We start from the raw sequence: 21,041 nt of genomic DNA, 5'->3' as shown, positions 1-21,041 counted from the left end.
GCGCTGCTTTGATTGGATACGCTGCCTCCTAAACTGTGACGTCAAAAGAAACCAAAACAGACCCGGGAAACGGTGCTTCCGTCGTTTAGTATCAGTCCACCATGGTTCAGGAGTTTCATGTCCTGCGTTGTTTTTCATGTCAGAGCTTCCAGGTTCAACAGGTAAAAAACAAAACGTGAAATTTAACACGAGTTTAAAGCTAAACGTAAAAGTCAAAAGCTAGCTGCTAGGCTCAGTAGCTAACTGCTACGCGTCAGTGTAAAACATGCTAAGCTAAGCATCAGACTAACTTAATGCTCGCTGAGCTAGCTGCTAGTCAGTACATGCTACCAACGTTCATACATGTTCAGGGGGGAGAAACAGAAAAAGAATAGAAAATAATTATTGATAATTAGGTAGAAAGTAATTTTTTAAAGAGCAAATATTTAATACGCAAAAGTTAGTAAATATCTAAGCTTAAAAAGTTCGTAAATCGAAGCTTCTTTGTTGTAAATTTACATTTAAATACTGACGTTCGATTTCAGACAAAATACTGTTCATAAAAGAATTTCTAACAAAAACTATGAGAAGGACCAGAAGAAATGGAGAAGTTTCCAGTTTGAACAGGACAATTTTTCTTTTTTTGTGTTTGTTGTGTTTTTCATAGGACACTGTGAGTGATTTTAACCCTCTGCTATGTCTGTCAGGTTAAAAAGGCTCACCGATGGAGCTGCAAACTGTGTGGAGAGAAGCAGTCGCTGCTGAAGGTGAGACTGGACCTTCATCAGTGGATCCTCTAACACCTCCTTCACTCACCCTGTTGTTTGTCCGTGTGCTGATTGGTTGACAGGAGTTTGGGCGGGGCTCTGGGGCTGACTGCAGACGCCACGTTCAGAAACTGAACGCCATGAGAGGAGCCGCGATGGAGGAGCAGGAGTGCAACACCTTATTGCTATGGTAACCAGCGTGTCTCACAATATGCAACAGCTCACTTGTCCAGGTGACGTCACCTGTGCATCCAAATCAATGCATCCTGATGTTTTGTTGTTAACAGGGAGAAAGTGGAGGCAAAGGGAGCAAATGAACCACAGGAACAAGGGGATGACAAGGTGACATCTCCACGCCGAACACACACACACACACACACACACACACACACACACACAATCTATTAATATTCTCAATTATTCAATAATCACATGACCGCATTTCTTTTTTCTAAGGTGACACAGACTCTGGGTAGCCGCTGGACCAAATACCTGGACACACCCGATGAGGCGGAGCCTCAGATGATAGAGGAAAATATTTTGATGGACAGGCAGCAGCTCCATGGCAACAACAGGACAGACAGGTGTGACTTCAGTGTTTGTTTTATTAGTGTGTCAACAGTGGTGATTGTTTTGTAATGACAATTCCCATGATCCCACGCTGCTACAGCAGTTTTTTTTATTGAGAGCCTGTTAGCATCAGAAGCTAAAATGTTTGTGGTTAAACTGGACAGGAAAAGGAAGAGACGGGATGAGAGGGCAGACAGACAAGGACAGGACGGGAGGACACCTGAACAGGTAACATCAGTGACGTCCATCAATTTATTGATTACTTAGTTGATTACTGTTTGTGTACAGGAATCAGAATCTTAATGACTTTGCTATGATGTCACATCCTGATGTCACGGGTAGAGCTGTCATTAACTTCCTGTCTTCTTTACAGTCAAACTGGTTGAGTCAACCAGTTCAATCAACCACAACCACTGATCACAACCACACCGGGGAGCCCAGTACAAGACACACCAGTCACACCAGTGTGAACCGCCCCAGTCATACCAGTCTGAACTGTACCAGTGGCCCCATTAAGAACCAGCTTCGTCCTCCCAGTGTGACTTCTGGTCCCGAGAGCAGGTGGGCTCGTTTCCTCAGTTCTGACTGTCAGGAGACGGCATTGGAGCCTTCGGTCAGTGGGCGGAGTCAGTTTAATGATGTCTTTGACAAGATCCCGCCCATTGAGAAGCTCCGCCCTCTGTCTCATGTCTCCATGTTTCAGACTGATGATGATTTTGGCTTTGATGAATTTCTGACAACTGATGTCAGCTAATCAATGAGTTTATTGATCCGTCTGATTCTGGATCTTGTTCTGCAGTAGTTTTTTTTCTTTTTTGTGCATTTTGACAGATTTATTAATTAAAAGGTCATTTTTAAAAAGAAAAAACTCAAACCAGATAAGAGTTCCATGTTTTTATTGGTCGGTTTAACAGCAATATGATGACGACAAATCAATGGAACACAGTATTGATTATCAGTAATCAGATGACGGATTATGAACTTTGGATTACAAATAAAAACAGACATCTGATTATGTCACCGGTGATGTCATTCTGATGACATCACTATGACTTGCGGGGGCGGGGCTGCTTGGCGTAGTGGATTGTGTCGAGCGCGGCGCCGATGTCAAAGTTCTTGGCCTGGAGGAGACGCGTCAGCCATCCTCCCTCGTCTGTGAAGCCCATCGACAGCATGTGAGCCAGAGACTCTACCAGACGGGGGTCCGCCTCTGTGGGGGAGGGGGTGTCAGAGGTCAGTGGTTGTCACAAACCACAATCAAACATCAGACGGGGGGGTTGTGGGCTCACCTCGGGGCAGGTGGGGGTACAGGGCGGCCTCTTTCAGACCTGTTGGACCCCCTTGTTTCAGCGGGGGACCCTGCGGACCACGTGGGGGGGCCTGCGGAGCGGAAGGGGGACTCTGAGGTCCCGGTGGCGGGTCCTGCTGAGCTGATGGGGGCTCCTGCTCCCCAGGCTGGAGGGACTGCAACTCCCCGCTGGACGGGTCGACCTCTTTGGGGTTCAGGTGAGTCCACTCCTCATCCGAGTCTCTGCTCACCTGAGGAGAACGTGCCGAGTCTGCATTACTGTTTCTACAGGAAGTTATTAACTATTAATAACATCATGGATTATAATTATCGGTTTTTAATGTTTGTTGGTCTGACCTTTGGCCCCTCGCCTCCATCCATCTCCACGTCTCCCTCTGTCTCCATATTCTGGGAGGGAGGGGTCACCTTTGTCCTCTGACCCTCGTGCTCCACATCGATGTCCACGTCAATACCTGTGTGCAACCACACACACACACACACACCACTTCCTGTTTAAAAAAACCCGCCATCACCACATCTTGTTGGCCTCATTGTCCAATCTCAGTGACATCACTCACCCAGCGGGCTCAACATGGCCGCCACGCCCTCGCCGATGTTCTTCAGGAAGTCCACGTTGGCTTGAGCGGCTGCAGCGGTTGTGGGAGAGGTCATCAGTCAAAGTATTTCATAAATGATTGTTAATTAGTCTGAAAAACAATAAGAGACACTGACCAGTGGGGGCGCTCCCATCAGCAGAGGGCCCAGGTTGATCCTGATCCTGATCCTGATCCTGAGCTTGACCTTGAGTTTGAGCTTGAGCCTGAGCCTGAGCTTGAGCCTGGTTTGGGTTCATCATGCAGGTTCTCATCCACTTCATCCACTTCCCTCGAGGAACCCAGTGCTGCAGACAAAGAACGGGTTTCAAAACCATCCTGACAGTCACAGAGCAGGGTTTAAACAAACGGGCGTTCACTCACACCCTCGTGGGTGTGGTTTCTTCCCATGGTGCCCCTCACCTGCATTGGGTGCCAGATGGGCATCAGGGCGTGCTCCACGTGGAGGCCTTTCGCCTGGCAGGTGGAGCACAGGTCATAATCCGGGCAGACGGTGCACTTGAAGCGAGTTCCCACCACGGATCCCTCGCAGCCGTCACAGGTGACGTTGCGGTGCAGGACTGGGGGCGGGACCATGTGAGGGGGCGGGGCATGAGCAGCTCCAGGTGGAGGAGGCGGGCCAAAGGCAAAAGGAGGGAAGGCACGGAGGGGAAACTCCCGACGGTGCTCCTTTTTCTCTGAAAGCATTCGGGGAACATTTTGGTTGACTGTTACAGATTTGTTCAATTAAAGTAAAACTTTATTCAAATCTGACTTCAAATCTGCTCTTCAAAATAAAACAATGTTACTTCCTCTAGTTTACCCTTCTTTGTGATGACTCGGGTGTTTTTGTACCTTTGATGTAGATGCGGAAGGTGGCGTCCTTCTTGCAGGCCAGACCCATCATCAGCTCATCGTCGGAGGAAAACGCCACCTTGTCGTCGTCTTCGTCTGAAACACAGTGAGTTAAAAGAGGTCAATGCGTTAACTTATTTACAGATTAGTAACCTTTTATTTCTGAGCTTCACATTCAAAGTCATCACAATTTGAATACTTCACCCTGAAAAATTATATTTTAACAGATTTGACAAAAAAATATGTGAATTCATTCTTAATCTCTGCTACTTTAATTCATTAAGACTAAATAAATAATAAATAAGATGAAAGTTTACAAAGGAAAAAACTTCTGGAAAGAATAACGTTAAAAAAGGTTAACGTTAAAAATTAAAGGGTAAAATCTGGACCTGAACTCCTACAATAATAATAATAATAATAATAATAATAATAATAATAACCGGAAGTCGCTGCTTGCGGTTATTTTTTACCTTTGTAGTACATGTCGAAGGTGGCGTTCGCATGATTGAAGACTTTAGCGGTTTTCGAGCTCAGATACTCGAAGCTCCCGACGGCGCCCTGGTCCACCTCGAACCTCCGGACCTCCTTCACCACCTCCTCCTTCCCCAGCAGGTAGGCCTTCACCGTCACGGACATCGCGCTAGAGGAACCGAACTGAAGCCGAACGAACTCTGAAGCGAACTCAGCACTGAAAACTTCCACAGGCTGTGAATGCGGCAGAGTCTGTGACGCAGCTTTAAATCCGCTCGGATCTTCTGTTTACTTCCGCGTTTACGTGTAAATGTTGACGCGGCCTCCTATTGGTCCGTTCATTCAGTTCCGCCTCATCGACCAATGACAGGCTGAGGTGAGATGACCCGCTTTCCCACAAGGGACTTTCCTTCGAGTCATGTGGCTAATCGGGTTTGACCGGTAAAGCAAATAAACAGAAAATGCTATGTCATTGTTATGAGATATCAACGGGGATTTTATTAAACTTGAAGAAAAAAAATTAAGTATTTAAAATAACGATTGAAATAATAAAAATAATGAGGGATTCTGAAACTGATTTGATCAAGTTGACATTTATCTTAAACGCTTTGACACAAGGAGGTTTTCAAAATACAAGTTATTTAATTTTTCTGACATTCAAATAATTAAACGACGGCAATAAGTATGAAATATCTATTTTGAAAAATAAATTGCAGATAAGAATGTTTTAGTCCATAAATATGACTTGCCTTAGGTTTAAAAAGATTGTTAGTAGGGATAACTCTTATCGGGATCTGATTTAAATCAGTGCAGATTAGTGTGTTTCTTAACTTGTGCAGGATTTCACAAACTGTCAGTCAGCAGTAATTTGTTTAACTATGACAAAAGGAACACTTCATAGCTTTAATCATATTTAGCTGAACTATGACTCATTGTTTGGTGTGTTCTAGAAGTTGCTTGAGAGTAACATCCGTGTGGGTACGTCCGTGACCAATCAGCAGCCGAGGTCATGTCATGTGACTGTGAGTCAGCAGTCTTATGACTTGAAGAATATGGCTGAATCACAACATGAACAATTCAAACTGGTTTGAAGTTGACCAGTTTGTTTCAAATGGGGAAAAAACCAACAGACAAAACTCAGAATTCTGTAGAATTTATTTACATGTCAACACATTTTAAGGAGTAAAACACTCAAATAAGACAAAACACAGTATTCTGAGCAGAAAACTGACAAATGAACTCTCAAATCTAATCAATAATATACATCAATTGGCTGTCAAACGCATTTCTGTCTTGTCTTTTGTGTGCGAATAGAAAACATTTCAGTAGCAACACTTCCTGGTTTTATCTTGGTGCTGGAAAATAAAACAACTGAAGCAGAGCCAGATAACCTATTAAGACTTTCTGAGCTTTCTGTGGTTGGTCTGTTTTTACTTTGCGTCCCGTCCAACCGGCTCCAGCTGTCATGCAGGACTCAAACCAGCATTTTAATCTATGTTGAGGTCAGCCTTGACTTTTCTGAACAAAGAGTCCACCTTAAACTAGGTTTCCTGCTAAATAAATAGCACACCAGCTCGACTGGTCTTCCTGGAGGACCTCCCAGCTACAGAAGTGCTCCCCCTACAGGCCCAACATCACAACAACGTCACAACACACCTTTTTCCTTTTCGGCATCAGTTCTTTAATGCTAAGAAGTTTTTAACCACCGAGGAGCTGATCTCTGGGATAAGTATCCTGTCTAGCACTAAGCCATTTTTAGATTCGAGCCCGTTCCACTTCCTGTCTGAAGCAACCCTTCTTTCTCTTGCATTCAACACGTCTCAAATGCAGTCGCTTGGTTGGTCATTGGTTCAAAAATACATCACAATACTACTATCCTGGCTTCCTGTTGGGTAAGACTTAAGCTCTTACGATCACTTTGAAGAATGTCTGGCTTTGTCATGTTAGCTCAAAATGCTAACCCTTCAAGTCAAAGGTGACCAACCCGATGACATCATCATCCTCTCATTTTCTTTAGCTGGCCGGTGGATTAAAAATTTCTTTTACTACCTTGATTCTTTTTCATTCTCTGTTGCAGTTTTACTCTTTAATTCACCCCCAGGCTGTGATGTCATCGTTTCATTACCTTTAGACATTACTACGCATTTATAGCGTATTCATCTCTCGTTCATCGACAGACAGCGTGATTTTCGTCTGTCCTTTGGGTTTATTCCTCCCGTATTTTACGTTTCCATCTGTCTTGTCTGTTAAAGCACTTTGTAGAGACTTGTTTTTGATGATACTCCATAAATAAAAACGTTTATTGTAATTTTTTAAGTGTTTGATGTCAGATGTAGAGGGGGTGGTACTGGCGGTGGGTCAGCCTCTTCCTGCAGGTGGGACAGGTGTGTGACGATGCCAGAGAATCCCTTAGACACTGGCTGCAGAAGACATGACCACATTTCGTAGAAACGACCAATCTGCCGCTCTCTACGATCTGCGCAGGAAGGAACAACCAGCCAATCAGAACTCACGATTCTGGTGTCCAGGTGTGCAACAGGTGCGTTTGGGTCTCACCTCAGAGTAGGAGTCCAGACAGACGGGGCAACTGATCGTCCCGGGAGTAGACCTGAAAACAGACCGATTTGGTTTACAGGGACCAGTCTATCACCTGGAGGTGTTGGCAGTGACCGAATGTCAAAAGGGACATATCTATTACCTGGTGGCGCTGCTGTTATGTAAAGAAGACGTCAGTGTTGTGTTGACCACAGGGGGCGTGTCCTCCTCTTCATCGCTGCTGACGACGTAACTCTCGCCTGTGGGGACCCTACTGTTCTGAGGATCTGAAGGAGAACCACACACACACACACACACACATACGTTGGCCTCACTTCTTCAAAGAACCTTCATTTAAACTTTTGTCAACCGAAAAGGGAAAAGTTTTACCTTCGCCGACCAACTTCATCATCATCACCAGCAGCAGCAGAAAGACAAACCACAAGAAAACATTTTGATTGGTTTTCTCTGAACACTGATCAATAATCATTAGCGATCGTGGACATCTGCTGTTACCAGCACTGAGTCGTTGTTGGTCAGGTCGACGACGGCGGACTCTGATCCCTCGCAGGTCAGATCCACCACCTCCTCCACACCTGAATACACCAGCTATCGATTAGCTATTGATTATCGATCATCATCACCTTTGAGCCGGGACCAATAATAAAGATCCTGTATGTTCTGACCATCCTCTGTGTTGTCCATCACATCGATGGTCTCTGTGGGTGGGACGGGGTCGCTGTCCGATGTTCTCCTAGCAGCAGCCGTCCTGTTAGCCACTCTGCTAGCGGTCGATGTCCTCCTAGCATTAGCCGCTCTCCTGGTTTTGGTGCCGGGTCTGGAGACCTGAGGACTTCCTGCTGCCCTCCTCTTCCTCTGAACCTGAACACACATGAGCAGAAGACGAACCGCTTGAACACCAGGAGCGGCACACATGCCAGGTGAAGAAGAAGAAGAGGCGTGGTGAGGAAGAGGAGAACTTACAGAGCTGCTCATGTCAGATGCTGACGGCTCTGCAGAGGAAAAGAGAAGCTGAAACAGATCCTTCAAGAACACCTGACCGGACCCGGAACCGATGCTTCCGCTCGCTCGTTTGATTGGCTGGAATTTGTCTTGCGCGCTTTTCCATTTCCTGACCTTATAAATACATCGGAGCTCAACTACGGTGGCCTGGAGGTCGTAATAAACCGCTATACGGAATTACAAAGTCATGACGTCATCATGGAAGAACCTCAGCTGGTTCCGGTTCTGTTAGCATTATGCTAACAGTCTGTCGTTTCCCGTTTAGCATTTAATTGCCCAACTGAAACCAGCTAGCATTAGTGCTAGAATCAGAGCTAGCATTAGTGCTAGCATCAGAGCTCTCAGGCTCTTGTTTCCCACAGCTCCTAGCATTCAGCTAGCTAGCTAGCTAGCACCTGACAGTAGCGGCTGAAATGTCAAACCCAAAGCCTTTCGTGTCCCGCCAAGGGTTGATGGAACATTTGAGATCGGAACGGTGTGTTCCGGTTCCGGTTCGGCGCGAATCTGGCCCAGAAATGTCTTCTAGAAGTTAGCATGTAGTAGTTAGCAGCGACTTACCGGCAGTGTCTCCCTCCGTTAGCGGTTATCGGTTAGCTTTAGGAGACCGATGAGTTCCGACTTTTGAACCGGCTTCTTCTTCTGTGGTTCGTCCGGTGGCTGGGGAGTATGTTTTCGGTGAATTAGCGCCCCCTCCTGTCCGGCGTGGGTATTGATAAAATAGAGTAAGAGAAATGGATGGATGGATACTTTATTGCACAAGGATAGAGTAGCCTAATATAACAGGCCGCATTCAGACTGCAGGTATATCAGATTTCCTTTCATATCCGATCGGTGTGTTTGGAGCTGTTTAGACTGAGGCACATCTGTCCACATCCAATATGAAACTCTTCCAGAATGTGGTTTCAATCAGTCCCACAAAAGTCGGGTTTCATGTGGTATAGGACTGTTCAGACTACAACAGAGACATCCGATATCAATCCGGACGGGCTAAAAATTGGATTTTGGCGACTAGTCTGAACAAAGCCATATAATATGTTACCTATAATAGCTTAACCTATAGTATCATATAGGATAGATCATATAGGATAGATAGATAGATCGATCGATAGATAGATAGATAGATACTTTAATAATCCCAGAGGAAATTGCACATATCCACTGCTCAGCCAAACACCAGGAAAAAACAAAAACAAAACAGAACATACCACAAGACATACACTACACTAACAGACACATGCAGCATTAACAGGACATATACTAAAAAAATTAAAATATAAACAGTATTAAATTAAATTAGAGCATAACCTATAGTGTGATAGAGTAACATTATTACCTTAACCTATAGTATGAGTTACTATCCTATCCTATACTATAATGTAGTTCCTATCCCATAGTATGATGTAGTACCTATCCTATACTATAATGTAGTACCTAACCTATAGTATGATGCAGTACCTATCCTATAGTATGATGTAGTACCTAACCCATAGTATGATGCAGTACCTATCCCATAGTATGATGTAGTACCTATCCTATAGTATAATGTAGTACCTATCCTATACTATAATGTAGTACCTATCCCATAGTATGATGTAGTACCTATCCTATACTATAATGTAGTACCTATCCCATAGTATGATGTAGTACCTATCCTATAGTATAATGTAGTACCTATCCTATAGTATGATGTAGTACCTATCCTATAGTATGATGTAGTACCTATCCTATAGTATGATGTAGTACCTATCCTATAGTATGATGTAGTACCTATCCCATAGTATGATGTAGTACCTATCCTATAGTATGATGCAGTACCTATCCTATAGTATGATGTAGTACCTAATCTATAGTATGATGTAGTACCTATCCCATAGTATGATGTAGTACCTAAACTATAGTATGATGTAGCAGCCTATCCTATAGTATGATGCAGTACCTATCCCATAGTATGATGTAGTACCTAACCTATAGTCTGATGTAGTACCTAACCTATAGTATGACGCATCTGGGGGGCGTGTCCCTCCCTTCTTGTCTCCTGTTCTGAGGACCTGATGGAGACCCACACACATGTTGGCCCCACTCCTTCAAAGAAACTTCAAAGAACCTTGAGAGAAAGCTTCAAAGGCAGGAACTGATTATAGTCAGAACACCCCAAGGGGGTGGAGGTGAGTCCACGTTTAACCTTACTGAGAGAAACACTGTCGGTATGTCAATGCTAACCTCTGTGCTAGATGCTAACTACTAGAAAACCAGTCTGAATCAGATTCACCCCAAACACCGAACCGGAACCTGCAGTTCCGATTTAAAATGTGAATTGAATATAATTACTCAGTGGTTATTATTGTTAATGATCATGGTTACAAGGACAGCGTGTCAGTCAGTACCCTGACAACACCACTGACTGATCATATGAAACTGCAACTATCTGCACCCCCTCAGTCAGCTGGGATAGGACCAGCTCCCCTCGACACGCCACAGCGGAAGCGAGTACTGAAGATGAATGAATGAATAGCGATGTACTTTTCATTGACAACAGTAGATCAAATTGCCGCCCGAGTAACGTGCTTTTTGTTTCACCTTTCTATCTGCAACGGTTGCAAAGATATTTGGTGGACTAACTAACGGACAAACGGACGAATGAACACACCAGGTCAAGGTCAATTTTGTACACTCGCACTGGATGAGATAGGAAGACAAAGAGAGGGCCAGTGTGAGTAAGACCATAGCTCAAAGCTAGTACTTTGATCAGCGACAGTAGGTCAGAGCACTCGCTTTGATCTTTGACCTAAGCAAGGAGGTCAGGGTAAAATTTTGAATTCAGGGGTGTCGCGGGGTGTTGCAGTCTGTGACATACTGTATAAGGAACATCACGTGGGGTGGTAAGAACATACAATGCTGATGCTGATGCTGATGATGATGATGATGATGATGATGATGATGATGATGATAATCGATAGCTGCTGTCTTCAGGTGAGGTGTGGCTGCAGCGTCTGTTGATGGAATCCTGTACTATTCTCAGCGTCATCTTTTTCATCGAGGACAACCCACTGCTGGTAGCAGCTGACGCCCACAATCACTTAATGATTATTGGCCAGTGTTCAGAGAAAACCAATCAAATGTCTTTCGCAGTTTGTCATTCTGCTGCTGCTGGTGATGATGGTTGGAAAATTGGTCAAAAAAGGTAAAACTTTATTCTTTCCTTTTCAGTTGACTAACATGTTTAAATAAAGTTTCTTTGACAGACTGGGGCTGACGTGTGTGTGTGTGTGTGTGTGTGTGTGTGTGTGTGTGTGTGTGTGTGTGTGTGTGTGTGTGTGTGTGTGTGTGTGTGTGTGTGTGTGTGTGTGTGTGTGTCTGTGTGTGTGTGTGTGTGTGTGTGTGTGTGTGTGTGTGTGTGTGTGTGTGTGTGTGTGTGTTTCTCCTTCAGGTCCTCAGAACAGGGAGGTCCCCACAGACGGGAGTGACGACAGCAGCGATGAAGAGGAGGACACGCCCCCCGTGGTCAACACAACAGTGATGTCTTCTTTACACAGCGGCAGCGCCACCAGGTAATAGACACGTCCCTTCTGCATTCTGTCACTGCTAACACCTCCAGGTGATAGACTGGTCCCTGTAAACCAAGTCGGTCTGTTTTCAGGTCGACTCCTGGGATGGTCAGCTGCCCCGTCTGTCTGGACTCCTACTCTGAGGTGAGACACAAACGCACCTGTTGCACACCTGGACACCAGAATCGTGAGTTCTGATTGGCTGGTTGTTCCTTCTTGCACAGATTGTAAAGAGCGGCCGATTGGTTGTTTCCACAAAATGCGGTCATGTGTTCTGCAGACAGTGTCTGAGGGATGCCTTGGACTTGTCACACAAATGTCCCACCTGCAGGAAGAGGGTGACCCCCCGCCGGTACCACCCCCTCTACATCTGACATCATCACACACATCAAAAGATTACAATAAACGTTTTTATTTATGGAGCATCATCAAAAACAAGTCTCTACAAAGTGCTTTAACAGACAAGACAGAGGGAAACCTAAAATATGGGTGGAAACCAACGGTGGATGAACAAGAGATGAATATGCTTTAAATACATAGTAATGTGTAAAGGAAATAAAATAATGCCATCACAGCCTGGTTGGTTAAATTAAAGAATAAAACTGCAGCAGAGAATGAAAAGATAGAAAGAGAATTAAGAAAATAAAAGAAAAAAATGGATTCAGCCGGCCAGCTAAAGAAAAAGCTAAAGATGAAGAGACGGTGACCTCTTCTCTGGTGATGTCCAAATGAGGCTCCAAGGGGCTTTGTGTTCATTACTCAACGCTTCATTCATTGGGAACGTGTGCGTCCTCTGCTGGCAGGGTGGCTGTACTGCAGCCACTCAAAGGTCGTGGACCAAAGAAAGCACTTTGAGGTTTCCTGTATTGAATGCATTTTCTGAATGAACCAGAATATAACTTAATTTAATGTGTTGATCCTTTCTTGTTCTATTGTAGTCATACATTCTAGAAAATTGATTTATAATGATTGATTCTTGCAGGGTTCAATAAAGTGATAGTAGTTCAGAAAGAAACCCATATATATATATATATATATATATATATATATATATATATATATATATATATATATATATATATATATATATATATATATATATAATGTCACATCATATCATCCTGTGAATGAAGAACATTTATAGAACGTATGTCCTCTAATGGAATTGTTATTGTAACTTTGTTATTGTAACTGTGTGTGTGTGTGTGTGTGTGTGTGTGTGTGTGTGTGAAATTAGATGAGTTCAAGTGTGTGAAAAGTCACTGAGTGATAGAAAAGTTTATTGTATGATTAAAACTAAATACTTCTGCAGCCAGCAAAATAATGAATAGCATGTGTATAATGTTTAAATCTCTTCGATATACACAGACATAAACTCATGTCTATACTTTCCGTACGAAGACACATTTATAGACATGTATACACATATACTGTATGTGCAACCATAACCACATGTAGGAAATCTAAAATAAGCATGAACACAGACATTAACACACAAACCTCCATTTTTGTCCTCGCAGGTCAAGGGTTCAGTATTTTGTCCCTCGTGTCGTCTTAATGTGACTTTCAGAATAAAAGCTGCTCTTCAAGTCCAGCTGAACGTTACTGTGACGGGTCGTTGTGGTTTAATACCGAGGGTCTCCGCTAGAGAAAGCTGCCTTCTCCTGGTCAGAGGAGCTCGGGCTCTGTGTCCTTCTCCACCGCTTTAAGGTAATTAAAGGTCATTAAAAGGCACGTGATGCCTGGCTTTTGTTTTCCGTGTAGTTGTTTGAAAAAATACATGTTTGAATATACACTGGTTTATGGTTTTAATCACTTCTGAATCGATCACTTCCTGTTTCACAAGTCCTGATTTTGTTTTTCATGATTTTTATTGTTTCAGACAAATGACAAACATTTAAATTCAGATTACAGTGTTGATTCTCTTTAAAGTCTCACTGTGTCCAAAAAGAGGCTAATTAGCATGATGCTAACAGTGGTACCATCATATTATTTATTCTTAACAAGCTAAACAGATAAAATCAAACCGAACCATCAGAAAACAGTCGATTCCAGTAGAGCTGTCGCTGCACTGGTGCATTGTGGGTACTGTAGTGCCGAGCTGTGACCCGACAGCGGGAGCGCTCCTTTTGTGGCGGAGGGACATCTGGCTGGACCTGGCAGAGTCTGCTTTAAGGCCAAACCTTCATTAAAGCCAGCGGTCGAACGTCCCACTGAGCAGGGACACTTAAACGCAGCGTGACTGAGGAGAGACAGATGATAGGTTCAGTGTGATGACATCACAGACAGGTGGGAGGGTGGGGGTGGGCTTACCTGTGCAGCTCTATGTTGAGGAGAAGCTCATGGGATCCACCTGGTTCATCTTCAGGTGGTTGTCCAGGATCTGGAAGATCTCCTGGATGTTTGGGACGTACCCTGACTGAAGCTTCGACCACAGGGGGACATCTGAGGGAGGGGGGACACAAAACAATCTTTAAAGGAAGCCCCCCCCCTTCCTGTTACTCCTTGTGACAAACCAATCAGAACTCACCGTTGAGAGTGACCTCAAAGGCTCCTGTAGACAGGAAGTGAGTCTCCATCATGTTAAACAGGAAGAAGGCCATCAGACAGGAGAAGATCTGACGACAACAGTGACCAGACAGAATCAGTTTCCATGGTAACCATGTTTCCATCCATCAACATCCACTCTCAGTTTGTTTTTGTATCTATCCGATCACATCCGGAGCTCCTCAGGTGTTTCCCAGCAGCCTCCCAGTGGGGCGGGGCTTACCTGTGCCGGTGCACCTGCTGACACTCACCTTGTTGTCCTGACTCCAGTTCCAGGCTGTGGGCGTGTCGAGGCCCAGGAGGATGAAGGGATTCTGGCCGCTGACGATCAGCAGAATGGAGAGGAGCTTCAGGTAGGAGATCAGGTTACCAACACACCTGAGGGGAGAGAGCACATGCAATTTCCTCCGGGATTAATAAAGTATCTATCTATCTATCCTGCAGCTGGGATGGTTTTACTGGTCGGTACTGGTGGAACCGGGTGGTTCTGACGTCCGGTCCACCTGACCTTCAGCTCAACGCTCACCTGTTGAAGGGGGTCGGGGGGTAGTTTTCTCCCTCAATGCGGATGTCCGGGTACAGCTGGCTGATCGCTCTGGAGTACTCCTGGAACACTTTACTGTAACCTCAGGAGATGCTGAAAAATATAGGGTGGGGTCAAAGGTCAAGTGACGACTCAGAACGGTTGATGCTATATATTATTAGCTTTACAGCCTCAAGACTTTAATATCCAATGAGACCACTGTTCAAACAACACTAATGGTTCGGCACAAAATATTCATCAATTTTATTCTATAGCTTTGTAAAATTAATTCTTCATAAATTCGTGTCGCTTTAAATAAGAAATTTGTGATTTATTTTGAAAGAGGCCAACAAAATCAACTAAATATTTTTAAATTCGATTTTAGAAAACAATTCAGTCGTTCATTATGTCAAACGTGACGTCAGGAAACATTTAAACGCAGCACGAACAGATTTTTAAACCAACTGTTAGCTTTTGAGCTAAGCGAGCGTTTATCTTCGATGCTAACTCACCAGTACTGGAACTTGAGCACCGGCCCGGTGTAATGGGAGGACTTAGCGGGTTTTCCGGGGTCCTTGTCGGCGGATAGGCCGGGGCTGCCGGCCGGCTGGTTTCCGCGCAGCGGGTTGGATCTCCCGAGATAAATATCCCGGACCGTCAGAGCCGTGAAGAGTAGCAGAGCCGCCAGGAGGCCCGCCTGGCTGTACTCCGCCATGTCTGTTGTCCGACGGGGAGGAAGTAAGTTGCTGCAATTTCCTGGTCAGACTTCACAATAAAAGCACAGAGGACCTCGAGGTTTTGTCCAGTTCTGACATGTACAAAAGATTAGAGTAGTTCATTTTTTGAAATTGTTACTTGAAAGTATACACTGCATCATCGAAATCTACAGAATATAAAAATTCACCCACGAAATATTTTTTTTCGCTGTCATTCTGACCTGTTGCTTACATTAGGCTATTATTGTGAAGGTAATCTCGTAGACTTCTCTTTTCCGGCTTTATTCCGGCTACTTCCGGAGGTTGTAGTTGGTTGTTTCAGCCAACTAATATTTATTGGTGCTGATTAGTTATTCGTATTGGTTTGTTCAGCTATTTTTTTAAATTCTATTTTAAAAAATACTTTTTCCCAGATATTTCATTTACCCGGCATGCTACCGTGACAAGATGACGTCACATGTGTGCGACACTGCGCTGCCTCTGGATATATGGATGAAGGTGATAGAAATGGAATGAAAACCGAGTTTTACTGATTTCTTTCATCCGCCGTGACGCGAGAGTGTTAACACGTCACAGGCTAGTGACGTCACACCGGTACGTTTCTGTTTTATTCCCATTTGCGGGACGTCACGTTAGAATGAATGGAGGAAAAACGTTTTTGTTAAAATACGGTTTGAAACACTTGTGATGAAGACTTTAGCTCCGGTGTTGATGTCACAAATAATAATTTTATTTAAAGTTTATACATTAAATCTGTAACTGAGTGAAAACAGCAAAGAAAAATTAAAATGAAATGACAAAGTAAGATTAACAATTTCTGGAAGTGTTATCTGTTGACATTTAGTCTGTTTGTCTCCAGGGCGTTGCCATGTTTGGTGCCGGGGGTCCGGTGAGGTCTGGCGTCCTGCGACTTCCTGTCCGCCAAATCTGTCCTGCTTTGTTAAACAGGAAGTCACCTGCGTCTGGTCACAACTGTCCCGCCCTGCTGTCAGCTGGACCCCCTGTCTTGTTCTGTCACACTCTATCCGCCCAGATCCCATCAGGCATTGGGGCGTTGTCTGCCACGAGAAAACCACCTGGTGTGAGACCAGTGTGGAGTGTCAGGACGACGCCAGGCGTCCGGAGCTTCTCAGGTGGCGATGCAGGAGGCGCCGACTTTTACAGGGACCTGTCCGACTCCGCCCTGGTTCACCAGGTTGAGCACTTCCTGGTTGCCACGCAGCAGGTGAGCGGGTTGCCATGGTGGCTGAACATCGCCGTGTCGACGCTGGTAGCCAGGACCTTCGTCACTCTGCCGCTCGCCGTCTACCAGATGGTCATCCTCAGCAGGGTGAGTGACAGGAACTGGAACGAGTTCGTCCAAACGCTTTACAGGAGCTCCTTCTTCTCCTGGTAACCATAGTAACCTTACGTCTCATACAGGTGGAGGCGCTGCAACAGGAGATCTCAGAGGTGGCCAAACGACTTCGATATGAAGTTTCCGTACGAGCCAAACAGATAAACTGGACGGAGAAGGAATGCCGGTAATCACCAGCAGAGGGCGCAATACCCTTTATTAGCGTGGTCTTTGGCGCCACACTGTGGACACAGGAAGTAGAATGACCTCGTTTGAGTGGAGGCGTGTCTAAATTTTTATGACATTTATTGATTCTTTCAGTATTTTATAACTTAAAGTATTTCTTTCAGTCTCCAGTTCAAGAAGAACCTCCGTCGAATCGTTTCTGAGCTCTACGTCCGAGACAACTGTCACCCCTTCAAAGCCAGCCTGCTGGTCTGGGTTCAGGTGCCCCTCTGGATCAGCCTCTCCTTGGCGCTCCGAAAACTGAGTCTGGAACACTCCGGTGAGTCCACACTGACCCTGGATCAGACTGGATCCAGTCTACACCCAGAATCCATTTTACCTGCAGAAAGTAGTGCATCCCTGGGGTGCGCTTCAAAAAAATGTGTGCATCCCATCATGACGTTTATGCATTCCAAAAGTAATAGCAGAATATATGGTCGAAGTGTATGAAAGGATTGAGTTTTGCCAATAGTACAAAATAAAAACTAAACAAACTGTTAATTTAAATGATTTTATTACTGTAATTATGACATAACTGTTTAAAGAGTAAAAAAGTAAAATTATATGTTTTATCAAAATGTTGAAGCCTGGTAGTCATTCTCAAAAAAAAAAACAGTTTTAGAAATAAAGATGTAATACAAAGCCAGTTTTTCCACTTTTTTCTACTTTTTCGTTTTTGCCTTTAATGCATGTATTCTCCTGTGGACGCTGCACCAAGGTGAAAGAGTCGTCTCACCGAACAAAAATGCCCCATCCACAGAAACAATCGCGTCCATTTCGGTACAAATGTCTAGATTTTTGTTGGTTTTGGCCTGGCTTCTTCTGCGTGTTTATCCGTACTATCCACAGTAAATCTGTCTCTTTGTCTTCGCTAGCTTTTGATTGTTTTTTATCCAAGAAAGCACTCATCATCACTTGGTTTTTCTCCAACTTTGCATCTTTTTCGGAGTCACGGTGACAATGTGAGACTAACTCTCACTGCAGTGTGTAAAACCAGCAGACGTTGTGTCGCCGTTTGGTCGATTTTAATAAGTCTTATCCTGTTCACACTGACCCTGGATCAGTCCAGCTAACTGAGCTGTCTCCTGCAGCGCTGCAGTCTGAACTGGCAGCAGGGGGCGCTCTCTGGTTCCCTGACCTCACCGTACCCGACTCCACCTGGATCCTCCCCGTCTGCGTCGCCCTGACCAACCTGCTCATCATAGAGGTCAGTGTTCACCGCTGTGATGATGTCATCACCGCTGTGATGATGTCATCCAGCCTGACTGTGTCTCTTCTTCACCAGATGTTTTCTCTCAAGATGGCCAACCCGTCCCGTTTCCAGAGGATCATGACCAACTTCTTCAGAGTGTTGGCGGTGCTGATGATCCCCATCGGAGCGAGGGTTCCCTCCGTGAGTCCATCAGTCCTATCAAATCACAGGGGAACCGGCTAGCAACTAGATGGTTCTGTTGGGGGGAACCGGCTACTAGATGGTTCTATTAAGGGGGAACTGGCTACTAGATGGTTCTGTTGGGGGGAACCGGCTACTAGATGGTTCTGTTGGGGGGAACCGGCTACTAGATGGTTTTATTAGTGGGGAACCGGCTATTAGATGGTTTTATTAGGGGGGAACCGGCTACTAGATGGTTCTATTAGGGGGAAACCGGCTACTAGATGGTTCTATTAGGGGGAAACCGGCTACCAGATGGTTCTGTTGGGGGAAACCGGCTACTAGATGGTTCTGTTAGGAGGGAACTGGCTACTAGGTGGTTCTGTTGGGGGGAACCGGCTACTAGATGGTTCTATTAGGGGGGAACCGGCTACTAAATGGTTCTATTAGGGGGAACCGGCTACTAGATGGTTCTATTAGGGGGGAACCAGCTACTAGATGGTTCTATTAGGGGGGAACCGGCTACTAGATGGTTCTATTAGGGGGGAACCGGCTACTAGATGGTCTGTTGGGGGGAACCAGCTACTAGATGGTTCTGTTGGGGGGAACCGGCTACTAGGTGGTTCTGTTAGGAGGGAACCGGCTACTCGGTGGTTCTGTTAGGAGGGAAGCGGCTACTACATGGTTCTGTTAGGAGGGAACCGACTACTACATGGTTCTGTTAGGAGGGAACCGGCTACTAGGTGGTTCTATTTGGGGGAACCGGCTACTACATGGTTCTGTTAGGAGGGAACCGGCTACTAGATGGTTCTATTAGGGGGGAACCGGCTACTAAATGGTTCTATTAGGGGGAACCGGCTACTAGATGGTTCTATTAGGGGGGAACCAGCTACTAGATGGTTCTATTAGGGGGGAACCGGCTACTAGATGGTTCTATTAGGGGGTAACCGGCTACTAGATGGTCTGTTGGGGGGAACCAGCTACTAGATGATTCTGTTGGGGGGAACCGGCTACTAGGTGGTTCTGTTAGGAGGGAACCGGCTACTCGGTGGTTCTGTTAGGAGGGAAGCGGCTACTACATGGTTCTGTTAGGAGGGAACCGGCTACTACATGGTTCTGTTAGGAGGGAACCGGCTACTAGGTGGTTCTATTTGGGGGAACCGGCTACTACATGGTTCTGTTAGGAGGGAACCGGCTACTAGATGGTTATATTAGGGGGGAACCGGCTACTAGGTGGTTCTGTTGGGGGGGGACCGGCTACTAGATGGTTCTGTTGGGGGGGACCGGCTGCTAGACAGTTCTTTTAGGAGGCAACCGGCTACTAGATGGTTCTGTTGGGGGGGGACCGGCTACTAGATGGTAGGTGTGAATGGGTTCAGCGTGATCCGGGTCTGGGTGCAGCCCCTGGGAGTCGTGTTCAGATCTGTCGGGTTGGGTTCTCTCTGAACGTGTTGACTCCACGTCCCACATTCCTGCCAGCATCACGTGTGCATCAGATTAAACACACACAGACATGTTTAGTCTGCCCCCCCCATCAGGACCCCCCCCCCCAACCCTAGCCAGAGACACGCCCCCTTCCACCGGAGATCACCGCTGATCAGATCTTCATCCACGGTGACGCGACTGTCGTGTTCTCGCTCTGATGTTGATGCTCACTTTCAGCAGAACTTCGTCGCTGGCGTCCATCAAAGTTCTCTAACTCCAGTTTACCCCCCCCCCCCTGTTCCCCCCCAGGCCATGGTGCTGTACTGGTTCTCCTCCAGTCTGGTGGGACTGGGTCACAACCTCCTCCTGCTTTCTCCTGCCGTCACCAGAGTCCTCCGACTCAAAACGCCGCGCTCAGACACGCCCTACAGAGACCTGCTGTCCGCCTTCAAGAGCAAGTACTTCAAGTAAATACTCTGATTACTGCCGGAGAATGCTCTGAATACTCTGACTAGTACAGGAGAATACTCTGACTACTGCAGGAGAACAAAAGCACTCTATTGAGGACCGGTGAAGCCCTGGGTTTGGACTGCCAGGCTGCAGCCGGGTCAGGATCGGGGGAACTGTTTGTGATCAATAAGGTGTCGATCAGAGCTGTCTGCTTCCAAACAGACCAGGACCAATATATTCTGGTTCTGAGAGACTCCAACCCGGACTAAAAATAGTGAGAACAAAGACGGGAAGAAGGAGCATGACCTCTGACTCTGAAGCATTTCCTGTTTGTCGGTTTCCCAGCGGCGGCGTTTCATTTTCTGACGTATTGTTAAGGTTTTATTTCCTGACAGTTCAAATAAATCCTTCACCAAATCCTGTGAAAACCAGCTGACTGGTGTTCAAACAATCAATACCGACGAGAAAATAAGGAAAAAGTCGAATTTAGTTGTCGATCGATAACGTTTGATTGATTAATCATCAATAAAACAACATCTTCTGAGTTTTTTTTTTTCTTATGTTCAGTTTTTTTTATTCATGACTTTAAATTCGGGTTTTTATCACTTTGATAAAAATAGATGAGATTTAATTATGAAACGATTTTTGATAGGATATCAGCAGGCATGAAAGTGATCAGTCCGTTCACAGATCAATAACAGCGGGAAATATTTGAGGGTTTTTTAACGAATCGTTTATTTGTTTGTCCTCCAGACTGTTATTATTAAATATAGATTTAAATGATGTTAACTGAAATCCTGGATCCAATAAGTAAATCGATA

At 45.2% G+C, this 21,041-nt stretch overlaps 6 protein-coding genes across 7 annotated transcripts; 3 read left to right on the top strand and 3 right to left on the bottom strand.

Moving 5' to 3' along the window:
• Positions 1-62: 62 nt before the first annotated feature.
• Positions 63-2,106, top strand: mrnip (MRN complex interacting protein). Its single transcript, XM_068325432.1, has 7 exons — positions 63-161; positions 687-746; positions 830-936; positions 1,034-1,088; positions 1,203-1,330; positions 1,481-1,544; positions 1,690-2,106. The coding sequence occupies exons 1-7, from the start codon at positions 102-104 to the stop codon at positions 2,068-2,070; spliced, it is 855 nt and encodes a 284-aa protein (XP_068181533.1). The 5' UTR covers positions 63-101; the 3' UTR covers positions 2,071-2,106.
• An 89-nt stretch (positions 2,107-2,195) lies between these two features.
• Positions 2,196-4,810, bottom strand: sqstm1 (sequestosome 1). Its single transcript, XM_068325431.1, has 8 exons — positions 4,523-4,810; positions 4,053-4,148; positions 3,621-3,895; positions 3,337-3,505; positions 3,183-3,251; positions 2,962-3,077; positions 2,606-2,855; positions 2,196-2,526 (listed from the first exon to the last, which is right to left on the bottom strand). Exons 1-8 carry the CDS (start codon positions 4,686-4,688, stop codon positions 2,363-2,365), a joined length of 1,305 nt encoding a protein of 434 aa, XP_068181532.1. The 5' UTR covers positions 4,689-4,810; the 3' UTR covers positions 2,196-2,362.
• Positions 4,811-5,660: 850 nt separating this feature from the next.
• On the bottom strand, positions 5,661-8,739 carry rnf4 (ring finger protein 4). Its single transcript, XM_068326364.1, has 8 exons — positions 8,640-8,739; positions 8,043-8,071; positions 7,745-7,940; positions 7,575-7,654; positions 7,449-7,461; positions 7,222-7,345; positions 7,080-7,131; positions 5,661-6,999 (listed from the first exon to the last, which is right to left on the bottom strand). Exons 2-8 carry the CDS (start codon positions 8,052-8,054, stop codon positions 6,850-6,852), a joined length of 627 nt encoding a protein of 208 aa, XP_068182465.1. The 5' UTR covers positions 8,055-8,071; positions 8,640-8,739; the 3' UTR covers positions 5,661-6,849.
• A 564-nt stretch (positions 8,740-9,303) lies between these two features.
• On the top strand, positions 9,304-12,636 carry LOC137603127 (E3 ubiquitin-protein ligase RNF4-like). Its single transcript, XM_068326365.1, has 6 exons — positions 9,304-10,246; positions 11,052-11,134; positions 11,211-11,262; positions 11,509-11,629; positions 11,719-11,770; positions 11,851-12,636. Exons 2-6 carry the CDS (start codon positions 11,078-11,080, stop codon positions 11,998-12,000), a joined length of 432 nt encoding a protein of 143 aa, XP_068182466.1. The 5' UTR covers positions 9,304-10,246; positions 11,052-11,077; the 3' UTR covers positions 12,001-12,636.
• Positions 12,637-13,509: 873 nt separating this feature from the next.
• On the bottom strand, positions 13,510-15,426 carry selenot2 (selenoprotein T, 2). The gene is made up of 6 exons (XM_068325820.1): positions 15,209-15,426; positions 14,700-14,810; positions 14,425-14,551; positions 14,157-14,244; positions 13,940-14,071; positions 13,510-13,868 (listed from the first exon to the last, which is right to left on the bottom strand). The coding sequence occupies exons 1-5, from the start codon at positions 15,409-15,411 to the stop codon at positions 13,950-13,952; spliced, it is 651 nt and encodes a 216-aa protein (XP_068181921.1). The 5' UTR covers positions 15,412-15,426; the 3' UTR covers positions 13,510-13,868; positions 13,940-13,949.
• A 429-nt stretch (positions 15,427-15,855) lies between these two features.
• cox18 (cytochrome c oxidase assembly factor COX18) lies at positions 15,856-21,010 on the top strand. 2 transcript variants are annotated; one of them, XM_068325967.1, is made up of 7 exons: positions 15,856-15,910; positions 16,272-16,742; positions 16,835-16,935; positions 17,099-17,253; positions 18,065-18,180; positions 18,259-18,366; positions 20,080-21,010. In XM_068325967.1, the coding sequence occupies exons 1-7, from the start codon at positions 15,860-15,862 to the stop codon at positions 20,239-20,241; spliced, it is 1,164 nt and encodes a 387-aa protein (XP_068182068.1). In that variant the 5' UTR covers positions 15,856-15,859; the 3' UTR covers positions 20,242-21,010. The 2 variants fall into 2 exon arrangements, with proteins under 2 accessions (XP_068182068.1, XP_068182069.1); XM_068325968.1 differs by having other exon boundaries at positions 15,874-16,006.
• The last annotated feature ends 31 nt before the right edge of the window (positions 21,011-21,041 follow it).

The sequence above is a fragment of the Antennarius striatus genome, chromosome 10 (genome assembly GCF_040054535.1).
Source record: "Antennarius striatus isolate MH-2024 chromosome 10, ASM4005453v1, whole genome shotgun sequence".
NCBI classification, from domain to species: Eukaryota; Metazoa; Chordata; class Actinopteri; order Lophiiformes; family Antennariidae; genus Antennarius; species Antennarius striatus.
Note: the sequence above shows the minus strand (reverse complement) of the source record. Positions and strands in the feature narration are given on the sequence as shown.